Below are 19,326 nucleotides of genomic sequence, written 5' to 3'. Positions count from 1 at the left end.
GAAGCATGGCAAGAGGATAAGTGTCATAATCAAGGGGGCCTATGCTGGCTTCCAGTGACTAGTGGTGTTCTGCAGGGGTCAGTATTGGGACCACTTCTTTTCATGTTACATGTCAATGATCTGGATGATGGAATTGATGACTGTGGCCAAGTTTGCAGACAATAAAAGGAAAGGTGGAGGTAGTATTGAAGCAGGGAATCTACTCGGACAGATGGGGAGAACATGCAAAGAGTACAAATGTTTTATAGTGTAGGCAGGTATATGGCCATGCACTTTGGCAGAAGGAATAAAGGCACAGATTATTTTATAAACAGGGAGAAAATTCAACAATCTGAGGTGCAAAGGGACTTGAGCGTCCTCGTGCAGGATTCCTTAAAGGTTAACTTGCAGGTTGAGCCGGTGATAAGAAAGGTAAATGCAATGTTAGCATTCATTTTGAAAAGACTAGAGTATAAGAGCAGGGATGTTGCTGAAGCTTTACAGGGCATTGGTCAGACCACACTTGGAGTATTGAGAGCAGTTTCGGGCCTTTACCTAAAAGATGTGCTGACATTGGAAAGAGTCCAGAGCATGATTACAAGAATGAAAGGGTTAATGTATGAGGAGGGTTTGATGGCTCTGGGCCTATACTCACTGGAGTTTAGAAGAATGAAGGGGGGGGGGGGGGAAATCTCATTGAAACCTATCAAATATTGAAAGCATCACACACAAAATGCTGGAGGAACTGAGAAAGCCTGACAGCATCTATGGAAAAGAGTAAACTGTCGACATTCTGGGCTGAGACCCTTCTTCAGGACTGGAAAGGAAGGGGAGAAGTCTGAGTAAGAAGATAGGGGAAAGGCAGGAGGAAATACAAGGTGGCAGGTGATGGGTGAAACCGGGAGTGGGGGAGGGCTGAAGTTGAGAGCTGGGAAGTTGATTGGCAAAAGAGATAAAGGGCTGGAGAAGCGAGAATCTGATATGAGAGGTCAGAAGACCATGAAAGAAAGGGAAAGAGGAGGAACACCAGGGGGAGATAGGGTGATAGAGGGAAACAGGAATAGGGAACAGTGAAGTGGGGGGGGGGGGGCGCATTACTGGAAGTCTGAGAAATCAATGTTCATGCCATCACGTGGAGGCTACACAGGCAGAATATAAGGTGTTGTTCCTCCAACCTGAGTGTGGCCTCATCACGACAGTAGCGGAGGCCATGGACTGACATGTTGGAATGGGAATGGGAAGTGCAATTGAAATGGGTGGCCACTGGGAGATCCTGTTTTTTCTGGCGGATGGAACATAGGTGCTCAGCGAAGTGGTCTCCCAATCTACATTGGGTCTCACTGATATACAGGAGGCCACACCGGTGGGACCGGATAAAGCAGATGACCCCAACAGACTTGCAGGTGAAGTGTTGCCTCACCTGGAAGGACTGTTTGGAACCCTGAATGGTAGTGAGGGAGGAGGTGTGGGGGCAGGTGTGGCACTTGTTTTGCTTACAAGGGTAAGTACCAGGAGGGAGATCAGTGGGGAGTAAATGAGTGCACAAGGGATCCCTATGAAAAGCGGAAAGTAGGGGGAGGGAAAGATGTGCTTGGTGGTGGGATCCCATTGGAGATGGCGAAAGTTACAGAGAATTATGTGCTGGATGTGGAGACTACTGGGAAGGTAGGTGAGGACAAGAGGAACCCTATCCTTGGTGTGGTGGTGGGAGGATGGGGTGAGGGCAGACGTACATGAAATGGAAGAGATGCGGGTGAGGCCAGCATCAATGATGGAGGAAGAGAAGCCCCTTTCTTTGAAGGAGGAGAACATCTCACTAGACCTAGAATGAAAAGAATCCAGAGAACAAATTTGGCAGACAAAGGAACTGAGAAAAGGGGGTGGCATTTTCACAAGTAACAGGGTGGGAAGAGGTATAGTCCAGGTAGCTGAGGATCAGTGGGTTTATAAAAGATATCAGTAAATAGACTGTCTCCAGAGATGGAAATTGAGAGATTGAGAAAGGGGAGGGAGGTATCGGAAATGGACCAGGTAAATTTGAGGGCAGGATAGAAGCTGGAGGCAACGTTGATGAAGTTGACAAGCTCAGCATGTGTGCAGGAAGCAGTTGTTGATGTAGCATAGAAAGAGTTGGGAGTGATACCAGAAGGCTTGGAACATGGACTGTTCCATGTAGCAAGCATAGCTGGGACCCATGAGTGCCCATGGGTAGACCTTTAGTTTGGAGGATGTGGGAGAAGCTGAAGGAGAAATTATTGTTTGAGGACAAGCTCCACCAGTTGGAGGGGAGTGGTGGTGGAGGGGAACTGGTTGGGTCTGTTGTCCAGAAAGAAGCAGAGAACTTTAAGGCCCTCCTGAGGGGGGGTAGAGATGTATGGGGACTGGATATGCATAATGAAAGTGAGATGATCAGGGCCAGGGAAAAGATCTAGAGCGTGTGAAGTGTCACGGATGTAAGTAGGAAGGGACTGAACCAGGGTGATAAAACAGAGTCAAGGTATGCAGATACAAATATGGGGCAGGAACAAATGGAAACAATGGATCTACCTGGACAGGCAGGTTTGTGGATCTTGGGTAGGAGGTAGAAACAGGAGGTGCAGGGTGAGGGAACAATTAAGTTGGTGGCAGTGGATGGGAGATCGCCAGAGTTAATAAGGTCAGTAATGGTGTGGAAGACAATGGCCTGGTGCTCCTTAATGGGGTCCTGTTGAAACAGTAAGTAAGAGGAGGTGTCTGAGAGTTGTCACCTGGTCTCAGCAAGGTACAGGACAGTCTGCCAGACTACTACAACACCCCCCTTATTTGTAATTTGATGGTGAGGTTAGGATTGGTGCAGAGAGAGAGGAGAACAATGCCTTTGGAAGGGGTGAGGTCAGAATTAGAGAGAGGAGAGTCTAAGCCAAGATGGTTGATGTCTTGTGGACAGTTAACAATAAAAAGATCCAGAGCAGACAGAAGACTAAAGTGGGATGTCCAGAAAGAGGAGGGTTGGAGGTGGGAGAAGGGGTCATCAGCGTGGGGTGGAGAGTCCTTGCCAAAGAAGTAGGCATGAAGACAGAGGCAGCAGAAGAAGAGCTCAGCATCATGGTGGCCACGGAACCCACTGAGGTGTGGGTGCAGGGAGACAAAGGTGAGGTCCTTGCTGAGGCCAGAACGTTCTGCCTTACAGAGGGGAAAGTCGGAGGGACTGGTCATGACCCAACATGGATGAGAGCTGGGATTAGAGGAGGGGAGAGGGTTGGTAGTGTCATAGGAGAGGGGAAAAGAGAGTTGGGGTTTTCAGGGAAGGTAGGGTGGGAGGAAGATGGAGTCTCCATATATTGAAAGGCGTAGATAGAGTGGATATGGAGCGGATGTTCCCTGTAGTGGGTGAGCCTAGGACTAGAGCGCATGACCTCAGATTACAGGGACATCCATTTAGAACGGAAATGAGCAGGAATTTCTTTAGCCAGAGGGAGGTGAATCTGTGGAATCCTTTGCCACAGTCAGTAGTGGAGGCCAAATCAATAAGTGTATTTAAAGCAGAGATTGATAGATTCTTGGTTAGTCAGAGCATCAAGAGCTTCGGGAAGAAGGCAGAAAAATGGTGTTGAGAAGCAAAATAAATCAACTATGATCAAAGGGCAGAGCAAACGCGATGGACCGAATGGCCTAATTCTGCTCCTATGACTTACGGTCCAGGAACAACTGAACACTTCCCTCCCACATAGCCCTCCATCTTTCTCTCATCTATGTGTCTATCCTAGAGTCTCTTAAATGTCCCTAATGTATCTGTCAACCGCCATTCCCCAGCGGTGTGCTCCACACATTCCACACACACACACCACTCTCTGCATAAAAAACCTTCTTCTCACATTCCCCCCTATACAATTCTCTAATCACCTTAAAATTATGACCACTTGTGTTAATCATTTCTGCCCTGGGGACGAGGTGCTGGCTGTCTACTTCAGCTCTGTCAATTACGGTCAATTATGGAAAACTCTGAACATCCTCTACGTAGCACCATCCAGAGACAGAGAAGCAGTTTCAGCGACAGGTTACTATCGATGCAATGCTCCTCAGACAGGATGAAGAGGTCAATACTCCCCAATGCCATTAGGCTTTACAATTCTACCACCAGGACTTAAGAACTTTTTAAAGCTATTATTAATGCTTTTTGAGATGGTGATTTAGATGCATATCATATTTTTTTTTATTGAGTTAAGTATTGTATGTAATTAGTTTTTATTAGTAATTAGTATGTAATTTTGCTACAACAAGTGTATGGAACATTGGAAAAAAGTTGAATTTCCCCATGGGGATGAATAAAGTATCTATCTATCTATCTATCTTCTATCATCATATATACCAGTTTAGAAGCATAATTGAAACTGTGAAAAGACTGCCTGAGTTAGGTGAGTGGAAGGTCCCAAAGAAATTCAGTCCATAAGGCTGCAAGACCATAGGACGTAGGAGCAGAATTAGGCCATTTGGCCCATCGAGTCTGCTTCACCATTCAATCATGGCTAATCCTTTGCTTTTCTCCACCTCAACCCCATTTCCCAGCCTTCTCCCCGTAACCTTTGATGCCATGTCCAATCAAGAACCTATCAGTCTCTGCCTTAAATACACCCAACGACCAGGCCTCCACAGCTGCACGTGACAACAAATTCCACAAAGTCACCACCCTCTGGCTAAAGAAATTTCTCCATATCTCCACTTTGAATGGACACCCATCTATCTTGAGGCTGTGCCCTCTTGTTCTAGACTCTCCCACCATGGGAAACATCCTTTCCACATCAACTCTGGCTAGGCCTTTCAACATTTGAAAGGTTTCAATGAGATCCCCCCTCATCCTTCTAAATTCAAACGAGTACAGACCCAGAGCCATCAAATATTCCACATATGATAACGCTTTCATTCCTGGAATCATCCTTGTGAACCTCCTCTGGACCCTCTTCAGTGCCAGTACATCTCTTCTAAAATGAGGATCCCAAAACTGTACACAATGGCTCAAGGTGAGGCCTCACCAGTGCCTTATAAAGCCTCAGCAACACATCCCTGCTCTTGTATTCTAGCACTCTTGGAATGAATACTAACATTGCATTTGCCTTCCACACCACCAACTCAACCCCCAAGTTAACCTTTAGGGAGTTTCTGCATAAGGGCACCCAAGTCCCTTTGCATCTCAGATTTTTGGATTTTCTCCCCGTTTAGAAAATAGTCCGCACATTTATTTCTACTACTAAAGTGCACGACCTTGCATTTTTCAACATTATATTCCATTTGCCACTTTCTTGCCCATTCTCCTAATTTGTCTAAGTCCTTCTGCAGCCTACCTGTTTCCTCAAAACTACCTGCCCCTCCACCAATCTTCATATCATCTGCAAACTTGGCAACAATGCCATCTATTCCATCATCTAAATCATTTATACACAGTCAGAGTTAATGAATGTCCAGGTTTACATTCTCTCCCCCCCATCAACTACCACTTATATATCACTTTGGCACAGTTTATCAGAACATTTTTTTGATGTTCTAACACTGGCACATTATGTAGAACACAATGCCACTTCCATAGCATTAAAGCTGGGCCCTTTCCCCGTTCTGCTGGAGCTGAAGCAAAGGTGGGGCAATGTCTGGTGAGAGGCTCCACCTAGTGGCAAAGACTGGTATTAATAAGTCTACAGAATTTAAAGACTCGAGTATGAATTTGAGTCACATTCCCTCCTCGGTTCTCATGTCCGCCTACGGTTCCCTTCATGCACCTGCCTGACTTCATCTTGAATGTCGATGTTTTTGCTTTAACCACTAACACTGAAGTGAGATATAAAGGCCCAGGATGCTATAAGTATCTCTCCTGCTCTCTGACTTAGGTGTCTTATATTTAATCCTTTTTCATTTGTTCTTGTTCCTGCCCTCAACTGTAGAGCAATTAATCTGCCATGTAGTGTGAATGCAGTAATCCGTCATTAACACGCAGGGCCAGGTGCTCAATTCTCCACATTGTGCTGGTGATGCTAGACCTCCACTGTCAGCACCTGAAAAGCAAATCACTCTTTGTGTACGGTACGGTACTATAAAACAATTAAAGGTGACCAAAAGGAAAATGTTATGTTAAATAGCTGTAAATTGACATTATTTTCAGAGAGACTCTAAATCAGAGTTAAATTGAAATATTAACAGAGGAATGGAAGATGTGTAGAGAGTTGGAGAGGACTATGAATATTTTCAGGGTAAACTAAGGGGAAGGACTCTGAGTGGGTGAACTGTGGCATGGAGGCAGGAACAGGAAGCTCCGAATTTTGCAGCAATCTTCCTGTTTGCCAGTGCTAGTTACTTAGAAACCACTCTCGGTCTTCTTAAATTATACAGAACAAATATTTGAGCCAGCAATGATTACCATGGAATGAGAAAAGGAGAGACCGGGCAGGACAGGTGTTGACAACTCTAACTGGGTCTACTCACATGGCCTCCCTTCCCCAATCTCAACTCTATCAGACTTCTTCCCAGTTTCAAAATTTCTTTAAGTCAAAACCAAACCGAAGAAAATGAAAATAATTCCCTGTGCTGGCTTGTTAGGAAGTGATCAAATATTACATGACCCTCTGAGCGTTTCCATTGTTTTCAGATTTTATTTTGGATTTCCAGCATCTGCAGTTTTTTTGGTTTGCACATATAGGATCACGTTCAGAGAATATAAGAAGAAAGTTGAATAAATTGGATAGATACATGGATGGGAGAGGTCTGGAAGGATATGGACTAGGTGCAGGTCAATGGGAATACGAATAAAGTTTTGGCACAGACTAGAAGGGCCAAATGGCCTGTTTTCTGTGCTGTAGTGTTCTATGGTTCTATGGTTTTAACTATCGGTTACCAACTAAACACTGGAATGTTAAAATCTTGTGAAACCAGAGAGGTTATTTTCTTGGTTGATTAAGAGATAAACAGAGCTTTTGAGGCTGAAAAGAAAATACAAATAACTGATACCACAAACGATTGGCCACGATCGAAAAACTGGATCTCTGACATACTGTGAGAAGTAAATGATGAAATAGAATAAATGAAGCCCTAAAGCTTATCTAACCAAGAGCTACTGTAATGATAGACGGAGACGCAAGAGATGATAGATGGAGACAGAAGGGGCTGTAGATGCTGCACTCTAAAGGGGAAAAAAACAAACTGCAGAAGGAACTCGGAGTCAGGCGGCATCTGAGGCGGCAAAATGATAGTCAGCATTTCGGGTGGAGACTCTACATCAGGACTGAGAATGTAGAGGGGAGATACTTAACAAACACATGCTCTTTTGACAGCAAATCTGCATCACTCTATAATGTAATTACAGACAGGACAGGAGGTGGGTGTTAACTAAGGAAAACCAAGGATTCCATTATTATCAATCAGTACACTGGAAGTGGATAACCATTAAAAGAAGGCCATGTGTAATTGGTACCCCTCACAAAGGTTACTTCCTTGGTATTAAACCCCAAGAAGAAAACATTTATCACCTAAGGTATCATAATCCAGCCCACATTATTTTTGCAGTCACAATATCCTTTTGAAGCCATTGGATGAAGTTGAGCTCAAGTCATCTCTGCCATCACCCATAAGGCACAGCAGCTTGCTGGCAGCAACAGGCTGATTGGTGGAGAGTATCTTGCCAGCAGTCCTCAACCCATCAGGTCCAAAGCCAGACACACAGGTCACCAAGTGAAGCAGACCAACTCTAATTCCAATTGGAAAATGGGATCGATGGATTACCGAGTGCTGCAATTCACAACCCGACTTAAACACAGACTGTCCTAACAAACAAGAATCAGTGAGATGGCTGAGCTCTGAAACTCACGGAGTGTTGGTATGGGTACTACACAGAGCTAAGCCACAAGGTACCACTGCTCAGAAACGTACAGTGTTGTAGAGTCACAGTGAGGCATGAAATGGAGGCAGGCCCTCTGTTTACTCTGAGTGTTATCCGAGTTTACACTGACCAAAAACCAGCCACCCAGAGCAGTCCTACTTTTTTTTCTATTCTCCCCTGCATTAACACCCCAGATTCAATCAGTCACCCACACACAAGGGCGATTTACATTTTAATCTACCAATCAGCATGTCTTCAGGATGTGGGAGGAAACCATTTAACCCAACGAAAACCCACATGGTCACAGAGAGAACTTGCAAGCTCCACACAGATTAAACCTGGGTCGTTGCACTATAAGGCAACAACTCCACTAGTCGTGCCACTGTGCTGTCCAGCGAAGTCTGGCAGTTATTGATAGGAAGGTCAATTGGGATGTTTGCTCACTCTGTGTAGAATGTGTCAGAATCCCCTGGGTGATGGAAATCTGATTTCTGTGCAAAACCAAACTCACCTTCTGCAACTTTATCCAGCAGCACCGTGATCTTTTCATCCTCCAGTAAGCGCTTCTTCAGGAAACTGATGAAAATTCCATTTGTGATCTCACCCTGGCTGATCTCATACGCCTCTGCATCTGGGCAACTGGAACATTTCATAATATCAGGAAGATGCTCTGAAATAAGCTGGATGAGTAGTTCGTGGTCAATGAAGTCTCCCAATCACTATTTGCTTTATACCTCCAGAGCCCAACATGGAGGCACTCTCATGCCTTGTCATAAATGTAAGGACTAATCCTGACTGTAGCCTGACATTGAAACACCCACCTTATTGGGTACAACAAAAACACATGACTGATTCCTGGGCTGTCACCAGTTTGGTTGGGATCTGACCCTGGTCAGACAAGGAAGTGTTAACATTTTTAGCTGATCAGGTTGGGAACTTCTGCCGACAGGCAGGTTAAATAATTAATGTGAAGTTATAGCAACTGCATAGCAGCCAACACCAACACTGGTCATCAGATACGTTGAGAAGCTGGAGATAGTTTTGCACTGACTGAAATCTTTTTCCAATTGTTCTACCAAGTCGCGGTCTTACCTAGAATAACTGTCAATCATAGATCTACTGGCAGTACTCTTGCCTTTGAACCTGAAGATTCAAATCTAATTACAAAGACTTGGACACAAAGTGTGGGCAGGCAGTCTAAGGCAAGCCAGCCAAGGTGCTGCCCTCCATTACTGCATAACCGTTCTTCAAGAATGAATTAATTAGCTGTAAAGAGCTGGAACACCTTGAGGTCATGAAAGTGGAAGATACAAGTCAGTTCTATTCCAATGCAGTAACTGAAGTTAAGATTACCTCCTAAACTTGCAGACTGGAAAAAGTTAATGATGATGAAGAAAAAGATGAACTGCTTACGTGGCATAACCATAAACAATGTTTGCTGTAACTCTCAAGGATTCCATTTGTGGAATTATTTCATCATGCATGTTCCTGTGAAAGTAGAGTTGGAAAGAAGTCATTTATATATACAACCATCAATCCAGATTTACCCTCTTGGCATGTTATGTTGACAGACCATTTTATCTCATGAGGTCTTCAGTTTTGCCATTTGCCACTTGTGCTCTCAACCACCCCGTCCCCCTTTTCTCTTTCTTTCCAAAGGCTCACTCCCACAACTCCACAACCATCCGCATCAGTTGTAGCCATCCGATCATGATCAATGCATCAACCATCACAGACCCACCAACGATGGCCCCTTTACCAGCCTTGGCCACTCCATCAATTGTGACCTCCCCATTGACTGACCATCTTACCAATCACTGACTGTGGCCACTCTTACCAATGGTGATGATCCCATCAACAGTGATCACCCATCTACTGTGTCAATTTCACCTATTTTATCCATTCCCACAAGAACTCCCCACTAATTGCAACCATGTTCACCCATTGTCACCATACCCACTAATCCACCCTGGTAGTGTTTGATGCCAGTGCTGGGAGTACTTTGCTCTCTAAACTGTACTAGCACTGGGTCAGTTAGAAAGCACAGGATTAATTAATGTGAAGTTTACATTGTGCCTGATTTCTGGTAACTTTATTCTCTGTCTGATCTGTCTTATCCTTACCCAAGGTGTTACTGCCATGAGAGTGTTCAATAGGACATTGTAGAGCAGGCAATCCCAACCTTTTGTATGCCATTAAGCAAGGTGTCCATGGAGCCCAGGTTGGGAACCCCTGCTATAGAGGATCTTTACTCCAAACATATTTATCTATGTTCCTTTCTCCTCAGCTAGTTCGTAGGAAGTTTTCATCTGTGTCTATTCAGCGGAGAGCTCGTTCATTGGTGATGCAGTGCAAGGTTTAAAAGGACCTCGGGTGCTTTTGGCTTTTTGCTCAGCAGGCTGCAATCCACGGGGCCAAAAATAGAAAGGAAGTGCAGGCAGAGTGGTCATTGTTGGAGTGGTCATTGTTAGAGTGGTCCAGCTTTGGCTCAACAGGGTAAGGTGAGGACAGGCTTAGGCAAGCTCTGGCAGAGGTTCTAGGTAAGTAAATAAGAAAGTTTCTAGTAAGTTTTTTTTTGTTAGTACATAGCTAGCATGCTGAAAATGAACCTGAAGGTAGCGGTAATTTCCTTCTGTAAGATATGGGAAATTGATAATTACATCTGCACAACGTTAAGGAACTGGAACAGCAGCTCAATTACCTTCAGCTTATTTGAGAGAATGAGGTGGTGATAGATGGGAGTTACAGGGTGGTAACACTCCTAAGTTGCAGGAGGCAGATCCTGGGTGGCCATACGGAGAGGGAACGGGAATAGGCAGCTGATGCAAAGTACCTCTGTGGTTGTTCCCCTCAATAATAAGTGGATACACTATGGATACTGTTGGGTGGGGGAGGGGGGGGTCAGTGAAACCCCAGCGACCCCCGATTTGGCTCTGTGGCTCAGAGGGAAGGGAGGAAGAAACCGACTCAGGAGCGATGGGGGTTTCCATAATTAGAAAATCAGAAAGCAGATTCTGTGGACATGAAAGAGACACCCAGATGCCAGGGATAGGGGTGTCTTGGATTGGGTCCATGGCATTCTAAAGAGAGAGGGTGAACAATCAGAAGTCATGGTACGTATGATTACCAATGACATAGGTAGTTAAAGGCAGAAGGTCCTGTAAACAGTATATAAGGAGTAAGGCAGAGAGCTGAAAAGCAAGATCTCCAGGATAGTAATCTCTGGATTGTTGCCGGTGTCACACACCAGAGAAGGTAAGAATAGGACGATTTGCCACATAAATGAGTGGCTGAAGAATTGACGTGGGAGGCAGGGTTTCAGAATTTTGGATCATATGAATTTCTTCTGGGGAAGGTGACCTGTACAAAAATGATGGGTTACACCTAAGCCTCTGGGGGGTGGGATCCAATATCTTTGCAGGCAGATTTGTTAGAGGTGTTGGAGAGGGTTTAACCTAGTTTGGAAGGGGCATGAGAACCAGAGTGATGGTGCTGATAATGGGGCAGTTGGTATACAAGTAGATGCAGTGTGTAGTGAGACTGAGGACGGGCAGTAAGATAATAGGGTAAACATACAGTCAGTGGATGAGTTAAAATCAAAAAGGGTGATAATACTGGACTGAAGGTGTTATACTTGAATACACACAGTATTCGGAATAAAGTAGATGAGTTTGTAATGCTGTTCGAGATCAGCTGGTATGTTGTGGGCATCTCCAAGTCATGGCTGAAAGAAGATCATTGTGGGAGCTTTACATCCAAGGATGCATATTGTATCAAAAGGACAGGCAGGTGGGCAGAGGGAGAGGGGTGGCTCTATTGGCAAAAAAGGAAATCAAATCCTTAGAAAGAGGTGACATAGAATTAGAAGATGTATAATCCTTGTGGTAGAATTAAGAAATTGCAAGGGTAGAAAGACTCTAATAGGAATTATACACAGGCCTCTGTACATTACACAGGATGTGGGCTAGAAATTACAATGGGAGATAAAAAGGGCATGTAAAAAGGGTAATATGATAATATGGGTGATTTCAAAATGCAGGTAGATTGGGAATAAACAGTTGCTGCTGGATCTCAAGAGAAGGAACTTGTAGAATGCATACACAACCGCTTTTTAGAAGGTTGAGCCCACCAGGGGAATGATAGTTCTGGATTAAGTATTATATAATGACCCAGATTTGATTAGGAAGCTTAAGGTAAAGAAACCTTTAGGAGGCAATGGTCATAATATGATAGAATTCACCCTACAGTTTGAGAAGGAGAAGCTAAAATCAGATGTATCATTATTACAGTGGAGTAAAGGGAACTACAGAAGCATGAGATAGGACCTGACCAAAGTTGATTGGAAGGGGACACTAGCAGAGATAATGGCAGAACAGCAATGGCTGGAGTTTCTGGGGGAAATTCGGAAGGCACAGGATAGAAAAATCCCATGAATGAAGAAACATTCTAAATGAAGGGTGAGGCACCTGTGGCTGACAAGAGAAGATGTAGACATCATAAAAGCAAAAATAACATATAACAAAAATTAGTGGGAAGGTAGAGGATTGGGAAACTTTTTAAAACCAACAGAAAGTAACTAAAAAAGCCAAAAAGAGAAAAAAGATGAAACACAAAGATAAGCTAGCCAATAATATAAAGGAGGATACAGGAAGTTTTTTCGAATAGGGATAAGGAGTAAAAGAGAGACAAGAGTGGATATTGGACCACTGGAAAATGACACTGGAGAGGTAGTAAAGAGGAACAAAGAAATGGCAGTCATATTTAATAAGTATTTTGAGTCAGTCTTCACTGTGGAAGACACTAGGAGAATGCCAAGAATACAAGAGTGTCAAGGGTTAAAAGTGAGTGTCATTGCTATTACTAAGGAGAAGGTGCTTGGGAAGTTGAAAAGCCTGAAAGTAGATAAGTCACCAGGATCAAATGGACTACATGCCAGGTAGCTGAAAGAGGTAGCTAAAGAGATCATGGAAGCATTAGTAATGATCTTTCAAGAATCACTTGATTCTGAAATGGTTCCAGAGGACTGGAAAAGTAAATATCACTCTACACTTTAAGAAGGGAGGGAGGCAGAAGAGAAGAAATTGTAGGCCAACTAGCCTGGCTTCAGAGGTTGGAAAGATGTTGGAGTCCATTACTAAATGATGAGGTTTCAGGGCACTTGGAGGCACATAATCAAATAGGCCAAAGTCAGCATGGTTCTTCAAAGGGGAAATCTTGTGGGAAAAATCTGTTAGAATCCTGATGGCCTTTGACAAGCGGCCACACATGAAGCTGCTTAGCCAAATAAGAGCCCATGGCATTACAGGAAAGGTACTAGAATGGATAGTATATTAGCTGACAGTCAAGGAGCAAAGAGTGGGAATAAAGGGGGCCTTTTCTGGTTAGCTGCCAGTAACCAGTGGTATGCTACAGGGGTCAGTGTTAAGACTACTTCTTTTCACATTGTTATGTCAATAATTTTGATGAAGGAGTTGATGGCTTTTGGCCAAGTTTGTGGACGAAATAAAGATAGATAGAGGTCAGGCTGTGTTGAGGAAGCAAGGTGTTTGCAGAATAATTTAGACAGATTGGAGGAATTGGGAAAAGAAGTGGCAGATGGAATATAATGCAGGGAATTGCCTGGTCATGCATTTAGGCAGAAGGAATAAAAGAATGGACTATTTTGTAAATGGGGAGAAAATTCAAAAATCAGAGTTACAGATGGACTAGGGAGTCCTCCTGCAGAATTCCCTAAAGGTTAACTTGCAAGTTGAGTTGGTGGTAAACAAGACACATGAAATGTTAACATTAACTTCAGGAGGAATGACATACAAAAACAAGGATGTAATGCTGAAGCTTTATAAAGCAGTGGTCAGACCACACAGAGTACTGTGAGCAGTTTTGGGTCCCTTATCTAAGAAAGGATGTGCTGACATTGGAGAGACACCAGAGGAGGTTCGTGAGAATGATCCCAGGAACGAAAGAGTTAACATATGAAGAGCATTTGAGGGCTCTGGCCCTGTACTGCTGGAGAGTAGATGAATGAGGGTGGGGGAGGGACTTCATCGAAACCTATGAAATATTGAAAGCCCCAGATAGAGATGATGTGGAGAGGATGTTTCCTATAATGAGCAAGTCTAGGGCCAGAGATCACAGCCTCAGAATTGAGGGATCTCCATTTAGGACAGAGATGAGGAAAATTTGCTTTACCCAGAGGGTGATGAATTGGTGGAATTCTCTGTCACAAACAGCTGTGCAGGTCAAGTCATTGGGTATATTTAAGGCGGAGGTTGATAGGTTCTTGAATAACCATGACATCAAAGGTTATGTGAAGAAGGCAGGAGAATGGGTTAAGAGGTTTAATAAATCAGCCATGATGGAATTGCGGAGCAGACTTAATGGACTAATTGGCCTAATTCTGTACTTAGACCATACTATGTGCTATTGCTGTACCTGGAGTGTTTGACGACAAGTGTTAAGGGAGCTTAACGCAAGAGTCTAACGCAAGATACTTTGGGGCTTGAGCAGCCACATTTCATTAACCCGAGCCCTTTCTTTGCAGAACAGAGTGAGTTCAAGAATGCAATTCTCATTTTTTCCACACACCTTTTGCGACACATGTCAAGAAGGAAGATGTTCAGTCCCGTTTGCTTCTCCTGCATTAGCTGCAGAATATTTTGGACACACAGACAGTGCTCAGATGTGTAGGAAAATGGAGCATCGATGGGAACCATGAAACTGTTCCCATAGTTTTCATATCCATGACCAGCGTAATAAAACAAACCTGAAGATAAAAAACAGATGGTCAAGCTATTCTCCTTGCATAGAAGCATCTACTTTCCCCACTCACAGACATATGCCAATCACCTGACAATCCTCTGAACTCGGGCATGCTACACACGCCTAACTCATATACCAACCCCAACACAGATCCCAGCTACCCAACGCCCAAGCCCAGGTACTCTGCAAACATTTCAGCAGGAAGAGGAGGAGCACTGGTCACACCATGGGAAAGAAAAGATTCATTCCAGAGTTGTGTAATCTCTCATCATTTGAAATGTCTTGTTGTGGGATCTTGGTAGGAAATTAAGTTGTAAAGTGGACACGAGGAAGCTGCAAAGGGACACAAAAAGGTTAAGGATCTGGAAAATGAAGAATAATACGGAAAAATATTAAGTTGTCCATTTGGCAGGAAAAGTAAAAAAAAATAGATTACCTAAATGGTGAGTGATTGCATGCAGAGGGAACTTGTGTATCCTGGTGAATGTTGTGCAAAATATTGGACAGGTACAAGCTAAGAAAATGTTAATATTTATTGAAAGAGAAGTGGAAGATGTTGACTTAACTTACTCATCATGACACAGAAAGAGGTCATGACTGAGTTCTTGTTAATTGTAGCAAAGTGCTCCCTGCCACCCTACAACTTACCCTCTCTCATGCATCTATCAACTCCACTTCGATTTGTTTGCCATTTCGTACATTAAGGAGTAACCTACAGTAGCCAATTAACCTACCAGGACAGCTTTGAGAATTGGATTGAAGCCAAAACACCTGGAGGTCACAGAGCATCTATGACACACATGGTCACAGGGTCAGTATGCAAAACAACACAGACTCCATATGTGCATGCTGTCGGGATTATTACTGTGAATTACCAGCAGTAATTACTATGCTACTTATGCTTCAGTTATAAGGGGCACTGATAACACCACATCTGGAGTACCAAGTACTTGAAGGTCTCATTATTCAACGAAAGATGTAAATCCATTGGAAGCAATTCAGAAAAGATTTATTAGACTGGTACCTGACATCAGCAGGGTATGGTTTGAGGAAATATTGGACAGGGTAGACTTGTATAAGCTGGTATTTCAACACATAAAAGGCAATATAGTGAAAATCTGTAAGATCATGAGGGACCTTGACCTTGACAGAGTGGATATGGAGAGGATGATTCTCTCACGGAGAATCTAGAACTGGGCCCGTCCACGTAAGGCAGAGATCAGGTTTGACTTTCTTTGTAACCTTGTAGAGCTGAAAATGAAACCGTTCCCCAGTCCCTTCTCAAGTAAATCAGATGTGAGAGTTTCAACACCAAGTTGGAACCAGTTTGGTTTTGGCTGTGACAGCAAGTAGACTGGCACGAACAAGCAATGAAAATCTAGCAGAAGGCTGGTGGAGGGAGTAAAAGAACTAGAGGAAATCTAATCTATTTATATTTGGATTCGAGAAGTTAAAAGGTTGGTACCATACACTCCCTTGCCAAGAAGCAGCAGGAATTCATTGACAGCTCTGTGCATCTCGAGTCTGGTGAGGTCAAGCAAGGACACAACTTTGAAGTCGAGCTGTCGGAGGAGATTTGTGAGCTCATGTACATCCACCATAGGAGCCTTCAGCTGCTTGTGGTGTAAATAATTCATGTTCCCCATTAGCAGGGCAACCTTGTCTGTCGCTGAAAGAGACAGAGTGAATGAATGTTTAGAAGTAACACTGCAAGCAGGTAACATGTACAGTTAATTTTTATATACATTATTCATTTCCCAATTCTGGGCATGATCAGGATTTAGTCCCCATCCTGAATGATCTGAGATGTTCCTGTATACAACCACTGGCCTTGATGGTGACTTTGCAAGCACTTCCTCGATAGCCACTGGCAGGCACGGGGACATGGTACTTACAAAATCAAATATTCTGTTAACACTCAGCCTGTGGAATCCCACACCTCAGCAAGTGTCAGTACTTTTATGAGTAAGAAAACAAAGCTGATTTTAAATCATACAGAATTACCGTAGAAGCATGTAGGATGATGGACAACCTTCAGCTGTGCTCCTGGGCTGGAGACTGTGTGAAAATACAACATAAGTTAATTGAGTATTCATGGGAGAGAGAGAACAAAACCAACTGTAACTATCCCATGTTCAACAGGCTGTCAAACTCATTTGAATGTGGTCCTGGCCATCACTGATAGGAACCAGATAATCACGCACAGGGGCTCTGACTGTCACTCATTAGGCCCCCAATTGCTGTTCCAACTGTAACCCATTCAGTTCCTGACCCGGGCACTGACATCCAGATTTTCATTCACTGTGGTTCCAACTTTGTCACATTGGGATCCAGAGTATTACTCACCAGGATCTCAATCTCCTACTAATGAAGATCAGGCTGTCATTTTATGATTGTACTATTATTTATATTTTAACTAGACCATCTGATGAGCCCAAATCAAGACAGAGTCTTCTTCAAAATCTAATAGACAGTGTACAGCTGAATTGCAAACTGTCCCATGTTCACCTTGGGTTAGTGACACAGAAACATACTACAAAAGCAGGAAGAAGCTCCTGTCTTTGTAAATATAAACCCATTATGACAATGTTCCCCTGGATAATTAACACGGATTTAAACATGCCATTAAAACATGTAAACAAAATCAATTCCAAGATCATAGACAAGAGAATGACCAAACCCAATTAAACCCTGAAGAATATACAAACCCATCATCAAAACAGTCCCACATCTCACATAATCAAAGAAAATGTACTGAAAGCCAACATATTATGAGCTAAAAGTGTACAGAGGTGTGATTCAAGCAGGAGAGTAATGGGTACAATTAGGGGAGGGAATTCCAGAGCTTTGGATCTAGAGAGAAGATTAACAAAACCAAAAATAAGAGAAATGCTAACTGAGTTTAATGCTCAGAGAAGAGTTGTCATAAGGTGGGCATTGGGAACGGATCCAAATGCAAGACACAGGCACTGAAGTACTAGGGACAGGACTAGGTGTATCAAGAGAGCAAGGGATGTGGGGAAGAAATGATGCTGGACAAGACTAGGAGACAGGGCATGGGCTAGGGCTAGAGTAGGAAAGTGGGACCTGGATGAGGAACTAGGAACTAGGAACCTGGACAAGGACTCCAAGCCAGAGACTGGACAGGGACCCAGAACCTGGGTCTTGACTCGGGCTCGGACTCCGGATCCAGGTGAGTACTGGACTTGGCAAGGCAACAGGACTGGACGTGGGGGCAGGACGTGGGACTCCAGGGCTGGATGAGGACATGAAACTCAGACTTGGTCTTGATCGAGGGAGAGCAGGAACACAGGGCCTAGGTCGAAGGAGAGCAAAGCAAAAGTGGGGAGAGGCATAGCTGGACACGGACACTAGCCCTGGACAAGACCAGGACTCAGGGCCTAGGCTACAACTTGGACTTGGACATGGACTGAAACCTCCTCGGAGCCTTGGACTTGAGCACAAGGACACTGAGCCTTGGACTGGAGCACAGGGGCACAGAACACAGCGCCCGGACCTCTCCTTGGGAACAGGACGTAGGGCCGGGACTTATACACAGACACTAAACACAGGGACACAAAGAGACATTGCCAAGCTCAATGATAGATAGTTCCTTCTGTAGGCGTGGCAAGGCTCCGGTCTCACTCCAATGGCTGAACTTGATGGCGATACAGGCGAGGTAGCGTGCAGGGCTTCGGGCGTGGGTAGCGTGCAGGGCTTCAGGTGTGGGCTGCAGGCAGGGCTACAGGCCAGGCTTCAGAGGGAAGGAAGGGAACTGTCCAGCCTCAGGGTAACGGTAGAGACAGCCTGACTTACCCAACGGAGACAAGGACAGGAAGGGACAGATCTCACCGTAAGGTAACGGCAAGAATGGCCTTACTTGCCCCACAGAGGCGAGGACAGGATACCGACGAGACGAACCAGCAACCACACTCGAACCCAGAGTCACTTATATTCCATCCCCAATATGAGAATCAGGTGCCTGTGATTAAGCCCAACTGAAACAATGGACAGCCAGAAGACCCGGAGTCCAGAGCCTGGAGTCCACGGACTGGACCATGAACCAGAACGCGGACCTCACGGACCACACCATGACAAGAGTAGGATGGTAGAGGTAGGAGGCTATGAGGGATTTTAAACTTGAGGGTTAAAAAGACTAACCTTTAGGCTCTGTGAGACATTACAGGTAAGTGAGAGCAGCAGGTGTAGTGAGTGTGATTTAATGAGAAACCTGAGGGCAGCAGCAGAATTTTGGGCAAGTCATTCTGAAAGCATTACCTGCATTAGCGACCACAACAAATGAATCATTGAAGGAAGTGTTGGGTCCTGAAAGGATACAGGAAGGATATGAATAAGTGACGGACGTACTCAGTGTAAATTTAGTACAATCTTTTCAAAAAGTTCTCAAATAAGTATTGTGGTTAGTCCCGTTAAGGGCCCAATACAATGTCCATACTGGGCTAAATGGCAGCAGCTGCTCGCTCCTGCAGCTCATCAATAGAGAATGCAATATCAGTATTACCCATAGAATATCAACTATTTATATACCTCAGAGTTTTTCTCTTCAAAGACACAGAAGACTACAGATGCTGAAATCTGGAGCAAAAAAGTAAATGCCAGGGGAGCCCAGCAGGTTAGGCCACCTCTGAGGAGGCAGAGGTTCTCAGTTCCTCCAGCCGTTTGATTTCTGTTCTTGCCAGCTTCACAACAGTGTTAACAGAGTAATCCATTACACTGTTCAACATCTTTAA

At 44.2% G+C, this 19,326-nt stretch overlaps 1 protein-coding gene across 1 annotated transcript in view; it reads right to left on the bottom strand.

Moving 5' to 3' along the window:
- The window catches only part of malt2 (MALT paracaspase 2), a 64,188-nt gene that overhangs the window by 14,831 nt on the left and 30,031 nt on the right, over positions 1 to 19,326 (bottom strand). Inside the window, exons 8-13 of the mRNA XM_073068687.1 lie at positions 18,854 to 18,901; positions 16,580 to 16,633; positions 16,041 to 16,244; positions 14,402 to 14,579; positions 9,230 to 9,304; positions 8,328 to 8,455 (exon numbers count right to left, since the gene is read on the bottom strand). Of these exons, the coding sequence (XP_072924788.1) occupies positions 8,328 to 8,455; positions 9,230 to 9,304; positions 14,402 to 14,579; positions 16,041 to 16,244; positions 16,580 to 16,633; positions 18,854 to 18,901 (687 nt within the window). The remainder of the gene's footprint in view (positions 1 to 8,327; positions 8,456 to 9,229; positions 9,305 to 14,401; positions 14,580 to 16,040; positions 16,245 to 16,579; positions 16,634 to 18,853; positions 18,902 to 19,326) is intronic.

Source organism: Hemitrygon akajei, chromosome 16 (assembly GCF_048418815.1).
Source record: "Hemitrygon akajei chromosome 16, sHemAka1.3, whole genome shotgun sequence".
In the NCBI taxonomy this organism is placed as follows: Eukaryota; Metazoa; Chordata; class Chondrichthyes; order Myliobatiformes; family Dasyatidae; genus Hemitrygon; species Hemitrygon akajei.
This window is presented reverse-complemented; position numbering and strand designations above follow the sequence as displayed.